Genomic DNA, 17,267 nt, shown 5'->3' with positions numbered 1-17,267 from the left:
GAGCTCTATGTGTGGGGTTTAAGACCGAACGGTTGCTCCCACACTAGAGGCACTGAGGCATTACTCTTCTGTAATAGGTTGAAAGCAGAATTGAATCCTGTAATCGGTTATTCTACATAGCACTTTTAATAGTGCTATGATCTGCATTCTAGTCCTGCTACGTCTGTCCCCACCAGCAGCAATACATGTTAACTAAAAAGTAAGTAAGTCCCATTCAGCAAAGGTCCCGCTTTCCCGTTTCTTAATCTGGCAATAGAATTCTTTCCTAGATTTGCCAGGGGGATTCCACACGCCGTACTGAGGGCGCTTCCATGCGCCCCCAGTGCGGCCCCAAAGCGATTGTGTAACTTGCCTGGAGAAGCGACGAGGAAGAGGCGTCCTTGCCGCCGCCGCCACCACCCACCTACTTCCTCGCCGGCTGGGTCGGAGAGCTCGGCGGAAGTAGGCGGGGTGGAGAGCTCGGCGGAAGAAGGCGGGGTGGAGAGCTCGGCGGAAGAAGGCGGGGTGGAGAGCTTCTTCCGCTCTTCACCCCGCCTTCTTCCGCCGAGCTCTCCAACCCGACTGGGTCGGAGGTAGGTGGGTGGCGGCGGCAAGGACGCCTCTTCCTCGTCGCTTCTCCAGGCAAGTTACACGATCACTTTGGGGCCGCACTGGGGGCGCATGGAAGCGCCCTCAGTACAGCATGTAGAATCCCCCTACACAAGATCCTTTTAACTGGAGATACTAAGGTGAGCCCATATCTCAATCTTTGTGTGGGGAGGTCCCAGATTCAATCCCTGCCATCTTAGTTTAAAAGGATCCCATGTAGAAGGTTCTCAGAAAGAGAACTTGGAGAATAGTGGCAAAGACTATTCACCATTAAATTATAAATTATTGCATTTATATTCCTGTATAATACATGTAACTCTGTTAAGGTTATAAACAATGCACGTTGATTTAAGAAGTGAACCTCTCCTTACCAGTCACACCTTGTTTCAAAGTATCACTGATCACCTTCTCTTGCTGTTTTAAAAAAAACCTGGTTTCATCAAAATTAAGGGTAGCAAACCTCCAATTATTCATGCCAAGAGTCATGAGCTCTTTCAAAACTGGAGCCACTGCTGCTTCAAGGACATGATATGCCTGAATCTGGCTCTCTGGTTAGAAACAAACAAACACACAATATGCAGACCTCAAAGTAACAGCCCATGGTTAAATAACATACACTCAGATGACGATGCAAAATGTTTTTAGGTCCCACAACTCAGAATAGAACTTGCACACTTTTTATTTCTAATGCTCTTGTGAAAATGATCACTCCTAACCAGCCACTCTTACACATAAACACTAGGTGGCATCATAATTGTCTTTTTCAAAAACAAATGCATCTGAATTTAGTCTCATTGAAAATTCTACAATAGAAATGTTTTATTTCAGTTTTATGTTCTTGCTGATGTCTAATCAGTTGCTAAGGTTTAACCACAGGCACTTCAGGGCCAGCTTTCCCCAATGGCTGGCTGGGAATGATGGGAGTTGCAGTCCAACACATCTGGAGGGGACCACATAGGAACATCAACTTCCTGACACTAATCAACATGAGCAATAACAGTGTTTCATAAATGGGAAGATAAGATACTTCGCTATTGGCTTTATGGTTTTCTGTCTTCAGGAAACCCTTTCTAAACTGAGTTTTCTACCAAGGAACCTCTGCAAATCTGCCACCGAACCCCTGTCCTTTGCTGACAAATCTTGCATTTATTTTAGAATGCCTACTCAGTTTATATGGAGCACCGGGTAGGTGTCCTGTGTTTTATTGTTACCCTGCAAGAACTGAGTACACCCTAGAACAACCTTCCTCACCTGGTGCCCTCGAAATGTTTTGGATTACAATTCCCAGCATTCCTGACCTTTGGCCATGCTGGCTGGGGCTGATAGCAGTTGAAGTCCAAAATATCTGGAAAACTCCAGGTTTGGGAAGGCTGCCCTAGAACATATGCAACACTCCTCTGTGGCTGCACATTACAAGGAAAGATGGGTAGTGATGGGCAAACTAACTTTCAGACAAGCTTGACTTTCCATTGCTAATCTTCTCATTGGGGGGCATCAGGCTTCCCAGGAACAGGGTTTGAAAACTACAGAATCATACCATCCACAAAAGAAACTTTTAATTATCAGGTGCCTTAAACTATCCAGTACCTGATGCTTTAATTTCAATGGAGGCTATTGTTTCATTTTCCTTTGTTGGCTTTTCCATAGGGACGGCAGCATTAAGAACAACAGGACTGGTGTGGTTTTCAAATGCTGGGCTCTCCTCCTTAATAACATCCGGAACTTAAGAATCACAAAAACATGAGTTTTATAAGACAAAGTAGAAGACAATTCAATCCCTTACTGTACAGCTCTAATACTTCACCATTTCAAATTCAGCCAGCAATTGAACAAAAGGCAATGTACACATATTTACTTTGTGGGAAACGTGAACGGACACAATAGCCACATTTCCTGTTAAATCATATTGTAAACTCTATACAGCCCACTCTGGAGAAGATTTCCAGACTCAGGTCTGAAGTGAGCTATTCAGAACGCCTAACATCTAGCAAACCCTATGGGGAGCGTGACAAATCCCAAACTGATCTCCGCAAATCCAAATGGCAGTCTGGAGACACAAGGATTGAATGGATGGCATAGTCTAAAAAAGCGACTGTTGCACAAACCCACCATGATCACCACTTATCATCTCTTCTTTTGCTGCTGCTCTCCCAATATATAATAAGAAACCTGTAATGGGGAAGGTTTCACCATCTGAAGAAGCCCAAAAACACCTATGGAATGTCAACATACAGATGCAGTTTTAGCTTGAGTTCACTAGATGGTAATATAAGACCTAAGTACAAACGTCCTGCTATGGTATGTATAGAACAGGGATTTTCAGTTCCCAAAAGCCTGCACTAAAAAAACAAAAAGTGAGACTGTGATATGGTAAATGATTCGGAATGACAGTAGACCTGAATTAACACCCCCACAAACAAATGCACACATTTAGTTTAAACCTAAGCTTCTGTAAAACATAAGTGAACATAAAAAGGTAATCCACACTTCATGAGGAATCCGCCCTTACACTTATAGAAATCCATCAGTCTTCTCAATTGTGAGGCACGACTACACCATGCGCCTTGCTAGATGTCGGGGGTAGCCCACTACAAGCCCCGGCCCGGCCCCTGTGCGTCCAGATGGCGCACAGGGGATCCCGGGCTCAGGCAGGGCTGAAACCTCGTTTGGTCTGGGCTAACTGGAACCTCTTTTGGCCCAGTATTACCCACAGCCTCGGGATAAGCCCAAGATTGTGGGCGTCTAGCTCGTTCCGCCACTTTTCCCGGCTACCACGCTTACTGGGGGGGGAGATCGGAGCCCGGGGGAGGTGGGGGGGTGAAGATCAGAGGCAGAGGGGGAAGGGGGCTGGCGGGCAGGTGACGGGGCTGGCGGGGATGGGGGGGAAACGAAGCTGGCGGGGGGGGGACTCATGGCCAGGGAGGGGAGAGCGGGGAGAAGGTTTTTTTTTAAGGGCCTTACCTAAGTGCAGGAGCGTTCCTGTGTCCGGCCCCTTTAATATATATTGTAATATATATTGTATATATACACACACATGGCGCGGGGCTTTGCTTTCCCCCGTCGTGTCCACGTCTAGCAAGGTGCGACAGCCCATGCTGCTTGTAGCACGGGCTCGCCATTCCTCCCGCCCAGATTAGGCAGTAGGTCTAGCAAAGCCCCATAACACCCAATATCAGGGATTAGCCCACCTCGTTGGCCAAAAGGGTAGGCATAGTTGGGCACCCCAGTAGGGGCCCAATGACAAGAGCCCCTGGAATTGCTCCTCCTCTGCAACCTGCTTGTTCACCTGCCTCTCGCTCTGGCTCAGATCATGGTGGTGGTGAGAAGGAGCTGCCATGGTTTACTTGCTCACTGTTTTTCTGCCTTTCAAGCAAGCAGGTAGTGACAGCTATGAGACAGAGGATGAGGAGCAATAGCAGCGGGTGAGAATGTAGAAATGCTAAGGGAGGGGGCCCATGGAGGGCCCTCAAATACCTGGAGCTGGTACTGCTTGGGAGTTCCCTGCTGTGCAGTCTGTTAGGGTATCCCAGAGGCTCCAGGGGACAGGAAGTGGGGAAGGACTAGGATGGGTCTTACATTGAACCAGAGCCTTCAGTTTTTTAGACCAATTGTTTTTATACAAAAAGAAAATAATAGGGTTACGGCAACTCTCTCCTGTAGTAATATCTTGCTTAGTTTCCTTGTGACTTCTAGAGCGTCATCACACGGGGGGCGGGGGGGGGAATCACGTTTCCTTACAGTCGCTTCTCCGCCCACACTTTTGTCCCTCATTTCTTTCAAAAGAGGAAGTAAACAATGCACCGCTTCTCCTGCACACAGCAGGAGATAGTGGCAAGTTGCATCTCAAAAAATAAGTTGGACTTACTGGGTTTTTTTTTTGTCGCGCGAAGGATAGAAGGGGCGGGAGGCATGTGGGACACAGACAGCGTCGTGAGAGTGTGAGTGCCCAGCAAGGCTCATCCAATAAAACACTCATCCAATGACTCTCATACTGTCACTCTCACTTCCTCTGTGCAATCTATTGCTACACATTCCTGTAAACCATGCGCTGTCACAATACTTGCTACATTTCATCCTAAGCACCTGAGAATTTGTCCAGTCATATGATCAGGTTATTCACTAGACTAATTAATGAAGCTGTGATTAATGGGAATTCCTTTCAATTAAATGTGCCAGTGTGGCTTTTAGATTACTTATTAACTTGCACCCCAATCCAAAAACACGCTGACCAAAATCCCAAGGATTTATCTGCCTCTAATTATGCCTCTTTCTGTTCTAACTGGTTTACACAGGCGTTTCCCATATATAGCATTCCCTGTTGTATCACTTGATGAAAAGAAACAGCTGATCTTTAGTAGCAGCTGTACTTGTACAACAGTCTGAGTCACAGCATTGAAGGGACTTGAATGTAATATTCTGGATTTGAAAGCCCCATTTTTACATGAATATTTCAGATTGGAACAAATGTTGGGACGATATTCTATGGAAGAAGAGTACCTAAAGCAAAAATAGAGAGTAATTCCTTTTCCCTCCCTCACCCCCCCCCCTTCAGTCTACAGTACAGAGCAGATTTAAAGCCTGGAGTTGTGACATGTAAGGCTTCTGCAAAACAGCACTTAACCTACCTTCTTTTTGAATATCCACATTGTTTGCTTCCTCATTTTGGATGATCATACGTTTAGATCTCAGCATGATAAAGTTGCTCAAAAGGTCAAAATCATCCCTACTTTTTTTAGGCAATTCAAAAGGGCTAGGCTTTTTGTTTCCTGGTGCGCTGTTTGATTCAAAGGACACCTCCTTGCAACTGACTGGTTGTATTGGATCATGTTTTTCATCTTCTTGGTTTCCAAAATGCATCACTTTTCCAGTTTCACTCTGCAATTTGATTTCTCTCATGTGACTTCCAATAGGTGTGTTGTCTCCTGTTAGAGAGCCAATGTATTGTACTGATGTAGGCCCCAAGGACTGTGCAGGAAATATATCTTTCTTTTGAAGAGACCAACAGGAATCCTTTGTTTCACTATCATCAGGGACACTGAAAGACTCCAGTTTACTGTCCAGAAAAGAACTCTTCTGTTCAAGCCATTCTGAAAAGGGGGAAAGACAACAATGTTCAGATTGTCCATCTAAATGTGTCTCTATTTCTCTATTGAAGACAGCTCACCCTGAAACATAGATTTCAAGTTATTAAAAGGATGTCAAAATCATGACCAAAACCAATAATTTCCCATACCCTGTGAGATTAGGACATTATTTAGGATTATAAATTTGGAATATGAAGTTATGTAGGATTATGAATTTGGCCACAAATTCATTCTAATTTTCCAAGTCACCCAATACTTTGTGTCATGGTCAGTTAGTGTACTGTGTATGTGGTTTATTGAAACTTCTTGTAATTATGGCTGTAAATAGCATTTGTAAGAACATAAGAAGAGCCATGCTGGATCAGACCAAGGGTCCATCTAGTCCAGCACTCTGTTCACACAGTGGCCAACCAGCTGTCACAGTAGCCAACCAGGGATACACAAGCAGGACGCAGTGCAACAGCACCTTCCCACCCATGTTCCCCAGCAACTGGTGTATATAGGCTTACTGCCTCTGATACTGGAGGTAGCAAGGGCAGGTCCATTTATTTATTTATTTCATTTCATTTAAATCCTGCCTTTTTTCCTCCAAGGAACCCAAGGCGGCATACATAATCCTCCTCCTCTCCATTTTATCCTCACAACAACAACCCTGTGAGGTGGGTTGGGCTGAGAGTCTGTGACTGGCCCAAAGTCACCCAGTGAGTTTCCATGGCTGAGTGGGGACTAGAACCTGGATCTCCCGACTCCCTGTCCAACACTTTAGCCACTACACCACACTGGCTCTCTCATTTACTGGGTTGTATCCAATTAGTGTGAGTCTCCTCCCAGAGTTCTTGTTAATATATGCTATGAAAAGAAACGACATCTTAATAAATTTGTCACAAGTTTCTAATCCTGCTTGTTTTCCTTATTTCATGCATTAATTTCTCTGAAAGGGCCAACACCTACGCTCTATCCATTCACCTCTATAATGAGAGGCCCTTGCCCATTCTCCAGTAAGCTGCCACTTCTATTTGAGGTGCAACTAGAAGTCTTGTCAAGTCTTTGTGAATCAACTGTTTATTTTCTTTAATGAAGATGGACAATAAAAACGATGCACCACAATAGTTAACTGCTTGTCCTGTCATTTCCCCGCACCCCATCCAACAAGGACGACAACTCTGTTGGTGAAATGATCTTTGAACCAGCAGAGATCTCCATCCGTGGAACAAGGGGGGAGGCAAGTTTCGGCAATTCCCCCTCCCTCCTGCAGACCCCCCACCCCACTCATGGTGTTTTGAAGGATCCCCCAACTCACCAGAGCAGATGCAGGAGTGCTGCAGAGGGTAGGGGGAATTGCTAAAAATCACCTCCTGCTAATGGAAGCTTTAAGATAGATCAAAGAGCATTCCATCATCAGAGTGGCACCATTTTCCCCCCTACATGGAAATGTGCATGTAGAGATTGTCAGACATGTGACAATCTACCAGAAATTTGGTCTTAGGAGAGGCATTTCAACCTTTTTGATTGGGGAAGAAATCGTGCAAAACCTAGGAAAGCACTAAACAACAGGTGGGTTGGGGGAAGTGGGCACCACCTTGTGACACGGGGAAGGGTGCGTGACCATCTGGGATACCTTGGAGTACTGGATTGGGACACCAGGCCCAGGGTTAGAGGTTCAATACCCCTTTGTTGAAGTCTCTGCTTTTTTCCTTTACTTTTTGGATTTACACTGAGGCTATAGTTAGACGGGGCGAAATCCCGGGGCGACCCCCGGGATCGTCCCTGTGCATTCACATGACACACAGAGGATCACGGGATCAGGGAGGGATGATCCCTCTCTTGCCCTGGGATCTCACCCTGCCCTTTGAGCCTGCTTTTTCTGCGGTCTCGGGCTGATCACGAGACCGCTGAACGTGCGGGCGGGTGTCGCGGTTTGTCCCGGCTACTCACGGTTACTCCTCACGGACCTGCACATGGGGTGCAGAGCTCCTCAGGAGCTCTGTGCCCATCGGGAGTGGGATGGGGGGAGCGGGGATTGTTTTTTTTTTAAAAAAAACCCACCTACCTTTGAGCGCACGAGTGCTCGTGCGCATCTTCTGTTTGTTTTTAAAAAAGAAAATGGTGGGCGCGATGTCCTCTACCTCTGAGGTCGTCGCACACCGCGTGTAAACAGAGGGGGGATCTCGTGATAAAAATAGCACGAGATCTTCACCCCTCCATCGCGCAATACCAGGTAAGTCTAGCTGAGGCCTAAGTATCCCCTGTTCCCTTCTCCTGTATTTGGACAGATCATAAGGAAGGATAACTCTCTCTCCTCCTCCTCCTCTCCTGCTAGAAGGTATGCATGGCCCTGTTCTAAGTTTCACTTAGGCTTTACTGTCAGGTAAATATAACTAGGATTGGAGTAATAGTTGGGAAACTGCTATTACCCACCGCTAAACTGAAAATGGTCTATTAAACAATTTTTCTTTGTCATTTTTGCCTCCTGTGAAAAATGTCTAACGAAATCCAAAGTACTTACTGTCTAACTGAGAGTCAGTCATTTTTGAGAATGCTTCTACATTAGCACAAACAAGACTTTCTCTGTCACTTAAATCTGTACTCAGTGTTTCTAAAACACATGGTAAAGGCATTTCCCCCCATAAATTAATCCATCCATCTTCTTCCAAGGAGTTGAACACTGAGATGTCTTCATGTATAGACAACAGTGTTTTCAGTTCTGTAACTGGAAGCTGTTGACACAGAGGTACAAAAGTCTGATTTTCTATGAAAAAAAGGGACAAAAATGTAATACAATCTATTAATAGAAATAATCTACTTCTTTTCTTGTGTCTTATGTGCATATACATCTGGGTCTGGCTAGCTGCTGAACAGATGATCAGTGCTGAGTGATTACCCGTTTGGGACTGAAGAGGTCCTGATCCAAGCCCTGCTTTCTGTTTGGTCCTACTCCCCGCAACACAGAAGAAGTGGAGAGGTGAGATGCTTTAAGTCTCTCTCTCCTCCAATCACTCCTCAAAACAGTTGACCACAGCTGAGAACACCAACCATGTGTTCGATGCTGCACTTGTGGTTCCCAGTCCCAGATACCAGAACCAGATACACAGTCCAGGGATGCCATAGAAGGAACTGCACCTTTCCCACAATCATAGCACAATGGATGTGCAGAAAACCCTTCTGCGAGGGATGTTTCCCAGTTAGCAAAGGCATATATGATCCTTTCTGGGCTGGGATACATAATAGACTGCCAGTATGGTTCTATATATCAAGGATGCAGAACCTCCTTCAGCCCAAGCTCCGGGTTCCATTTCCGAGTGGGTGGGGCTGAAGGCAAAAGAAGTGGGGCCCACGGCAAAAGGGGCAGAGCCAAAACACCAGCATATTTTAGCTTAAAACTCTCAGAGCCAGTAAGAGACATTTAGGAGAGACATTCTAACCTATTCGAATGGGGGGAGGGGGAGAACTGCCCCAAAGCTGGGAGACCACCAAACAATGCATTGTTGAGGAGGGGGGCAGGGGCAGGGGGCAAGGGCTTTCTGCAGAACCTCAGAGAGTGGGATTGCGACCCTGGGCCTAAGATTCTGCACCCCTGTTAGACGCGTCTGTCCAAAAGTAAAGAGCACTGAGTTCCATAGGGCTTATTTCTAAGGAGCTGTCTTCATGGCACAGGGTTGCCGCCGCTTTTGAGAAAACTCCACACTTTCGCTGCTGCGGGGTGGTGGTGGTGGCGGCTAATCCCAATGCAGAAGGCAATGTGGGCTTTCCAGTGGCCATTTGGCTCGCTGGGCCCGCCCTCTGCCCAGGCTTTCAGCGACCAATCAGGGCCCACCTTCTGCCCGGGAATGCCTCCACCTTGATGCCAGAGCGAGGTCAAATGGTGGAAGGGCCGTGCTCACCTCTCTCCAGCATCAAAAGGTGGGGTAAGTCCCTGACTTTTTAATCCACAGCTTCGAGGGAGAGCCCCAAGGTGGCTGCGAGGTGGCTGGGCCTTTTAAAACAAATAGACAGCTCCCAGGTAAGCCTGAGGCCACAATCTTAAGCGCACTAACTAAGGAGTAAGCCCTGTTGAACAAAGTAGGATTCACATCCAATTAAGCATGTATAGGATTGGGAAATTGGGAAATTGCTGTATTCCTTGCAAACAGAAGATTTTCAAAGATGTTGTCTTGCATTGGCTAGGTTGGATATGCCAGTGACTTTCCCTTTAAAAAATGTATTTTAAAATGATAAGAAAAAAGCATCTTAGGGATGCATAACCTCTTGTGATCCATGAATTAACGCAAGGGTGGGCAGCTAGTGCCCCTCCAAGATGTTTTAGTGTACAACATCCATCAACCTTAATCAGCTTGGCCAATGGTGAGTATGATGGGAGTTGTAGGCAAAAACATCTGGAGGACCACAAGTTGAACTAGAGTATTATGTCTTTTGGCCTAAGGGTCACAATGGGGGGGGTCAGAACCTCCCTTAATGGCTGTCCATGCCTCCCTATGTGTTAGAAATGCAGCCACCCGGTATCTGCTTTCAAGTGCTTTTATTATGCTAATAATCCTTTAACCAGCGCAACAGGAGATTAGCTAGCCCGAGATCGGGTTTCAGCGTCCCACGGAATGAAGGCTTCCGCAGAGCAGCCGCTTTAGCACAGAGGCTGCATAAAGTTTGTAGAGTTCAAGATACTGACTGGAGCCCAAAGCTAGGAAGCGTAGCCCAACCGGTCCGGGGTTCCCGGGGGGGGGGCAGGAGCAGGATGGAGAGCGATGTTAGCACGGCCCGAAGTCAGCAACAGGAGCGAGACGGAGAGACGTGGTCAATGTCGTTCCGGAGTCCAAGGGCAGGAGCAAGACGGATGAGCGTTGTCAGGGCAGTCCAAGGTCAAGAGCTGAATCCACACAATGGGAGCAGGGTCCGATGAAGCAGGGTTCCGAGCAGGGAACAGGCTGGCTGCTAGGAATTATTCCAGGTGTCTGCCAGAACGTGCAAAGCGTCCTGCTTCCTCTTTTCTACTTTCGGCATCCGACCTACGCCCTCATCCCCAGCTGTGCCTTATCACCCTAGGTTGTTATTTACACAACGCATTCCTCTCTCCCCGACTGTGCACGCGCGCACTCCTTCTGACCGCCTGCCTCTCTACTGCTCGCTTGTGCCGTCGGCGTTCCTGAGGGCTGGGCGGCTCCATGTCCACCTCCTCAGAAACCTCAGGTACGGCTAAATCCTGGTCACCCTGTGCCTCTGGCCCTTCTTCTGTTCCAGACCCTTCCTCCCTCTGTGAGCCTCTTTCTGGCTCGACTGTGGGACCCAACATTCCCTCTTCTGCAGAAGTGCTCTCCTCCTCCTCCTCCTCCTCCTCCGAGGAGACCTCCCCGAGCACATCCCTAACACTATGGATGTCTTCCTTGGTTTCAGGATCAGCAACATAGTACGATAATAGGGGAGTTGGGGTTGGTCGTTAATTGGTGTCCTGGTAGTTTACTGTTAATTGTTTCAAACGGCTTTATATTTTTTTATGTTAAAAGTTTTATATTAGATTTGATCATGTTGCATTTTAATTTTTGTGAACTGCTCAGAGAGCTTTGCCTATTGGGTGGCACAGAAATGTAATGAATGAATGAATGAAATGAACTTGGGACAGATGTTCAGCTTTGTATAGGCACTGTGCTGATTTTGAGCGTCATCAGATGAGCATTTTATTTCATGCTCGTTACTGGGCACTCACGGATTTTTGCGGGTCCCTCTCACGACGCTGCCCACCTCCTGCGTGCCTCCCACTGGTTTCCTGCTCCTTCTGCCATTTTTTTTTGGTAGTAAAATAGTCCAAAGAAAATGCGACGCTTCTGAGTTATAATGAAATTGGTCGCCATTTCCTGCCGTGTGCAGACAAGTTTTGCTATAAAACGCCCACTAGAGGGTGCTGTCTCACTGCACCGAATGGGCCACATGGTGGCAGCCTGTTTCCCCCTTTCTCTCCTGTGTGATTCTTTTCGTCTCTATAGCGGAAGAGCAGCAGGAAGCAGGAGCGACGGTAAGGAAATGCGATTTCCTCCCTGTCTGATGACCCCCTATACCTCGAATGCAATCTCACAGGCTTTGAATATTCTTGGGTTTTATGAATCTGTTGTGTGCATTCAACATTTGGAATTAAGATAATTTGAAATAAAAACCTGTACTTATTTACCTGTGAGCAAAAGGGAATTCATAAGGTTTTGGTATTTCTCTGATTGCCACATCAGGCCTTCTAAGTACTCTGCAGTGGATTCTGTAATAAAATCACTAAAGAAAAGAGAGGAAGAGAAAGGAAAAAAGTACTTGGGTGGAGTAGTACTGTGTTGTATTTCAAACTTGCTTTATATTATTATGCAAAGGGTGACTCCTTCCCTCTTGTTTCCTTTTATTAATATGAATATTTGGGGAGAAAATATTCTATATTAAATGCTAGCTTGGATCATGCTTGGAAAATTCATATTTTTCTTCTTCATTTGTTGGAGTGCTAATGAAAACCCCCAGCAAATGCCAATACCTACATGCTCAGAATACTGCGAACATTTTTCTGTACTAATTTCTGACGGTTCTAGCAAACGAAAAACAGCAAGAACCATAGCTTTACCCATATAGAAATTTTAATTTATTCTCCTACACACAGCATGGCTACCTCTAACAGCAAACTAAGGATTTTCTTGGTAGCACAGGATCAATTAGCTTTGGAGGAATATTGAGATTTGGAGGCTTCCATTAAATTTCCAGGCCGGAACTATCTGTGGGGTAAGGGGGGGGGAAAGATAACCCTCCATAACTTTTGATCCATCAAGCTGAATATCGTCCACTAGTGAGCTGTCAAAGGCTTGATGAACCTCCTGCCTTGTTGTTAGCATATATGGCAAAGGCAACCACAATAAACGGCTGGCAAATGGATCAAAACTTGTACAGGCTGTACCAGCTACGTTATGGCTGGTGAATTTTGTTTGGCAGTGTAAATTGTTCAGCCCTGCCCCAAACATTTTATTACTCCAGGCAGCTGCACGGTCAAATGTGAAAGGTTTTTTGTCAGTACATCTATATATAAATAAAACACGATGGTGATGCATAGCAATGTGTGGCATGGAACTTTGTATGCCAGAGGTTCTGAGCTATGATACCCTGGAGGTTCCAAGCTAGGAGAATAACTTTTGTGTTGTTAAGCAATAGGATATATAAACACCATTGGAAGTGGGGGGGAGCGGCTGGGAAGGAGTAGGGGGGAGCGGCTGAGGGGGTGGAAGCCCAGAGAGGAGGGTGAGCATTTCATCGGCGCATACAGAGGCCTCAGGTAAGTCTCGTGGGTCGGCGGACAGGCAAGTGGGAGGGGGAGCAGCTGGGAAGGAGTGGATGGGAGGGCGGAGTCCAATGGACTCTCAGAGGTCCATCACACCAGCGATTTATCGCACTCTCACCATGCCTGGTATGTATTTTTGCATCATGGTACTCACATGTCTTCGTCCCTGTCCTGCGCTCATCTCGCCTCTTCCCCTCCCTTTTCCATCTTATTTTGGAGCGGGGAAAGTCCGTTTTTTCCTTCATTCACAATAAAGCGATTCCTCCGTCCCGTGTATTGCTGTCCTTGTGCTATATCGGACCATCCCATTTTTTGGAAACATGTGTGTCTTGCTGACAAAGAGGATGGGGCAGTTCTCCGTTCAACTGCTCAACTGTGAAGGGGGAGGTTGGAGAGAGCTCCCAAACACCCTATGGAGGAGGCGAGTGAGGCAGGTGGCTACCAGGAGGAGGGCCTTCTCTGCTGTGGCAGCCTGGCTGTGGAATGAGCTCCCTAGACAGGTTCGCCTAGCACCTACGTTATACTCTTTTTGATGCCAGGTGAAGACCTTTTTATTCTCCCAGTATTTTAACAGTTTACTATCTTAGTCTTTTAACTTTGCTGTTTTAAATCTGTATTTTAAATCTACATTTTAAATCTCTTCATTGCTGCTCAGTTTTATTTCTGGTTGTATTTTATATTGTGTTTTTATACTGTGGTTGAAGTTTAATGTTTTAAACTGTATTTCATGGTCTTAATTTTTGGGAACCACCCAGAGAGCTTCATCTATTAGGTGGTATAGAAATGCAATAAATAAATAAATATCAATTTTGTTCATCCACAGTTGTTTATTCCATCATAGGCTTTCCCTTACCTTTTACTAATGGGAGAAATTGGTTCTGATTGTAATTGTGCGTGCTGTGAATTCACATGCAATTTCTCTGATTTACTCGGAGGAGTCAGTGGTACATCCAGTTCTCCAGGATAGAATGAAGCATGACTTGCTGGCAATTACAAAAAGAGTCAAAATTAGAGAAAGCATGAATTTGGAATACACTGAACTGAAATACATTTAAAATAACTCTTGCCCCGTAATATGGCCCTTGTGACAATAATAAAGTCACCCCAACTCCTTTCCAAAGAAATAAGCTTTTTCCACCTGCACCTCCAAATAAAGTGCTGAACAAAATTTTAAACAGATAAACTTTAATTTAACTTATTGATTTTGAAGGCAGACAGATATCCATGGGACAGGAAAAGACAAAAAAAAATCCATGTAGGATTCAGGCTGAGTATGTATGTTATTTAAAGAACAACTCTGGAGCAAAGCAAAGTTTACTTTGAAAAAATAAGAAACTCTGAGAGAAATCCATTTGTATATTCTTTTCTATGCACCCTCAGTGTTCCTTATACATAGCACCAGTGATTCCTAATCTAAATTTCTCTGCCAATTCCCCTTCAGCAATTCAGGAATAAGGCTTTAGCTAGACCTAAGGTTTATCCCAGGATCATCCCGGGGTCGTCCCTGCCTGCTCCCGGGATATCCGGTGTGTTATTTACATGAACAGGGATGACTCCGGGATGATCCCAGGATAAACCTTAGGTCTAGCTAAGGCCTAAGAAATAAAACCAGATCAATAGTTTTCTGACATCCACAAAAATATCTCAGCACAGATATGCCTGTGTAGACCTACCCAGGTTGCTGAATTCCAGTGCATTTCTGTTACCAACTTCTTGTGTATAGCAGTATTTTGAACTCTCTATTTTCTCAGGAGTAATTTTCACTCTAAAGTCTGAAAAAGACAACATGAAATCCAAAGAATGGCCTTTTTTCTCCCTGTAGAATGCACAGACTGAGTTTGATTATTTGTTTTATACCAGTTATAAAGAACAGACATAAAATAAGAAAATTGGGCAATATAAAACCTGAGAATTGGTGCTAAAATATCACTAGCTTACCTTGGCTAATTATTTTGAAACATTCATTTTCATCTCCTATAACTTCCGGAGTTACTTGTAATAAAGATTTCAGAGCCAAATAGGTGGGAATCTCAGTATCCAGCCTGAAGTTTGTTGTTTTGTAGAAATGTAATTGAATAGGAAGTACAAGCGTCTAGAAACAAAAATAACTTGAGCAATATTTCTCAAAATAGCATGTAGAATTTTATATTTGAGTGATACATATTAACCACAAAGGCTTAGATACAGAATTGCCTCTCCACAAACAGAAGAGCTTCTTCCACTTGCAGAGAGAACCAGGACCCAATCTACAAGGGAATGAACGCAGAAGTATTTTCAGCTTTTATATCCAGATTATCAAGAAATTTGCTTTGGTCCGTCAGCGGCGCATGAAGCAAAAAAAGCAGAGCATAAACACCTAAGAAACCATGTTCACAAGTCACAGAGCACACTAAACCACCTTATGCCGGGGCGGGGTAGGCGGACTCTCACCAGTTGAGGTGAATGCCATCGACCGACCGCAGAGATGCTACTCAGCGAATGAGAGAGGCTTGTTCCTCACTCTGTCAATGCTCCCGCTACTGGCTGCCCCTTCTCCTTCCCCTCTGTGTATTCTCTGTTGTGCACTAAGCTGGCTACTCCACTATTGTGAATGGGAAAAGGAGGCTCCTTATGGTGAAAGCAGCCCTACTGCAAATGGGGAAAACAGGGGGAGGGAGAAGGATAGCCCCACCTCTTGACCCAAGTCATTGCCAGCTCACAGCCAAGTCACAGAAATGGACATGCCCAAAATTTAATGCGGGGGGATGGGGCACACTGCAGCACAACCGCTCAGGAACTGCGTTTAAGGAAAAACGACGCACTAAAATGGCTTTCCGAGAGGGAAGCTGCAGGCTTGCTGTGGATTGGCTACAGCGTCATCTATTGCGAACAACCTCAATGTGTTCTTTCTCCGCATTAAATCTGCTGTGTTGATCAGCATCTGGCGGAATCACCACCGGCCCCTGCTGGAGGAAGGAAGGAAAGGAAAGGAACCTCTCGTGCAAGCACTGAGTCATTACTAACTCTTGGAGGGACGCCAGCTTTCGCTGACGTTTTCTTGGCAGGCTTTATAGCAGGGTGGTTTGCTGTTGCCTTCCCCGGCCGTTATTACCTTTTCCCCAGCTAACTGGGTACTCATTTTACCGACCTCGGGAGGATGGAAGGCTGGGATTTTTGCCTTCCTCCTACAGTCTCCAACACCACCTCACAAACTGCTCTGGAGGCTCCCACCCACAACCTTCTAGGCAGGCTTCCCACACACTTTCTGCCTGTGGGATAATCTAGCTTGCAGAGTTGCATTCCACACAACTCTAGATTCAATCCCATTGTAAATAATTAGTGCACTTCTAAAATTTTACATCAAACTCAAAGTAAATCTAATCACCCCAGCACAAAATCCATGTGCCTTCTAAGACTGCCAATAGTCCAGAAGAAAATGGCCAAGCCCGTTCCTGAGCTTTTAACAAAGGCAGAGTAATCATGGCATGAATCTAAGCATGATCACCAGCTGCTTACTACATAGCAAATCCTTACATTTTAGCACATATGAGCTCATTGGCTTTGTACAAGATGACTTATTAACATCTATGTATGCAAGCTTCACTAAACTAGGGATGATCAAAAGTAGACAGGAGAAGCTTATACATACAACTTCCAAATTTTGGCAAAATGTTATTTTAACATGGTTTACATGCCAATTTCAATTTAGGAAACAAATACCTAGGACTCATCTACACAAGCATTTTATCACGGTACTCTAACATCTCACTCACACACAGGACACGAACCACAACCTATTGTGCAGACACTACTCCTCCCTCAATATTCTGTTGTTTCCCAAACTATTTTTTATGATTGTTCTTCTGATGCTTGCAATTTCTGTACACTATAAAGACATGCGTGTTCCAATCTAGCAGCATTATAATGCATAACAGTAGGAGCAGCTTTAGAGCTCTTCCCATGCAGTGGTTTTGATGGGATTTTTAGGCAGGAAAAAACAAAAATGAACAATAAAAACAGCACCATGAACTCCCCACCTTCTCCCTGCACCCATCGTTGTCTCCCTCCTCTTCTATTTATTTTGCAGCTATTTTAGATTGCACATGTATGGAGCTGAGCATCTGTGAATTACCACACAATTTATTTTTAAACCTCCATTGCTGTGCACAATTGAAGGTGCACATGCAGTCAAGTGAACTAAAAATATATATTTAAAAACAGAGAAAAAGGAAATTCACACAGTACATACCCTCCCATTTCCCCCTCAAAGGCAGCACTATGCTGAGGCCTGTGTCATGTGCTCACGCTACAAATACAAATGATAGAAC

General features: G+C 45.2%; 1 protein-coding gene across 1 annotated transcript in view; it reads right to left on the bottom strand.

Moving 5' to 3' along the window:
* Nucleotides 1–17,267, bottom strand: part of SHOC1 (shortage in chiasmata 1) — a 75,220-nt gene that overhangs the window by 31,042 nt on the left and 26,911 nt on the right. Inside the window, exons 7-14 of the mRNA XM_063128463.1 lie at nucleotides 14,899–15,052; nucleotides 14,634–14,732; nucleotides 13,814–13,943; nucleotides 11,827–11,921; nucleotides 8,179–8,421; nucleotides 5,203–5,675; nucleotides 2,176–2,293; nucleotides 960–1,136 (exon numbers count right to left, since the gene is read on the bottom strand). Coding sequence (XP_062984533.1) covers nucleotides 960–1,136; nucleotides 2,176–2,293; nucleotides 5,203–5,675; nucleotides 8,179–8,421; nucleotides 11,827–11,921; nucleotides 13,814–13,943; nucleotides 14,634–14,732; nucleotides 14,899–15,052 — 1,489 coding nt within the window. The remainder of the gene's footprint in view (nucleotides 1–959; nucleotides 1,137–2,175; nucleotides 2,294–5,202; nucleotides 5,676–8,178; nucleotides 8,422–11,826; nucleotides 11,922–13,813; nucleotides 13,944–14,633; nucleotides 14,733–14,898; nucleotides 15,053–17,267) is intronic.

This window comes from Elgaria multicarinata, chromosome 6 (genome assembly GCF_023053635.1).
Source record: "Elgaria multicarinata webbii isolate HBS135686 ecotype San Diego chromosome 6, rElgMul1.1.pri, whole genome shotgun sequence".
Taxonomy (NCBI): Eukaryota; Metazoa; Chordata; class Lepidosauria; order Squamata; family Anguidae; genus Elgaria; species Elgaria multicarinata.
The sequence above is the reverse complement of the archived record's forward strand: the minus strand, read 5'-3'. Positions and strand labels throughout refer to the sequence as shown.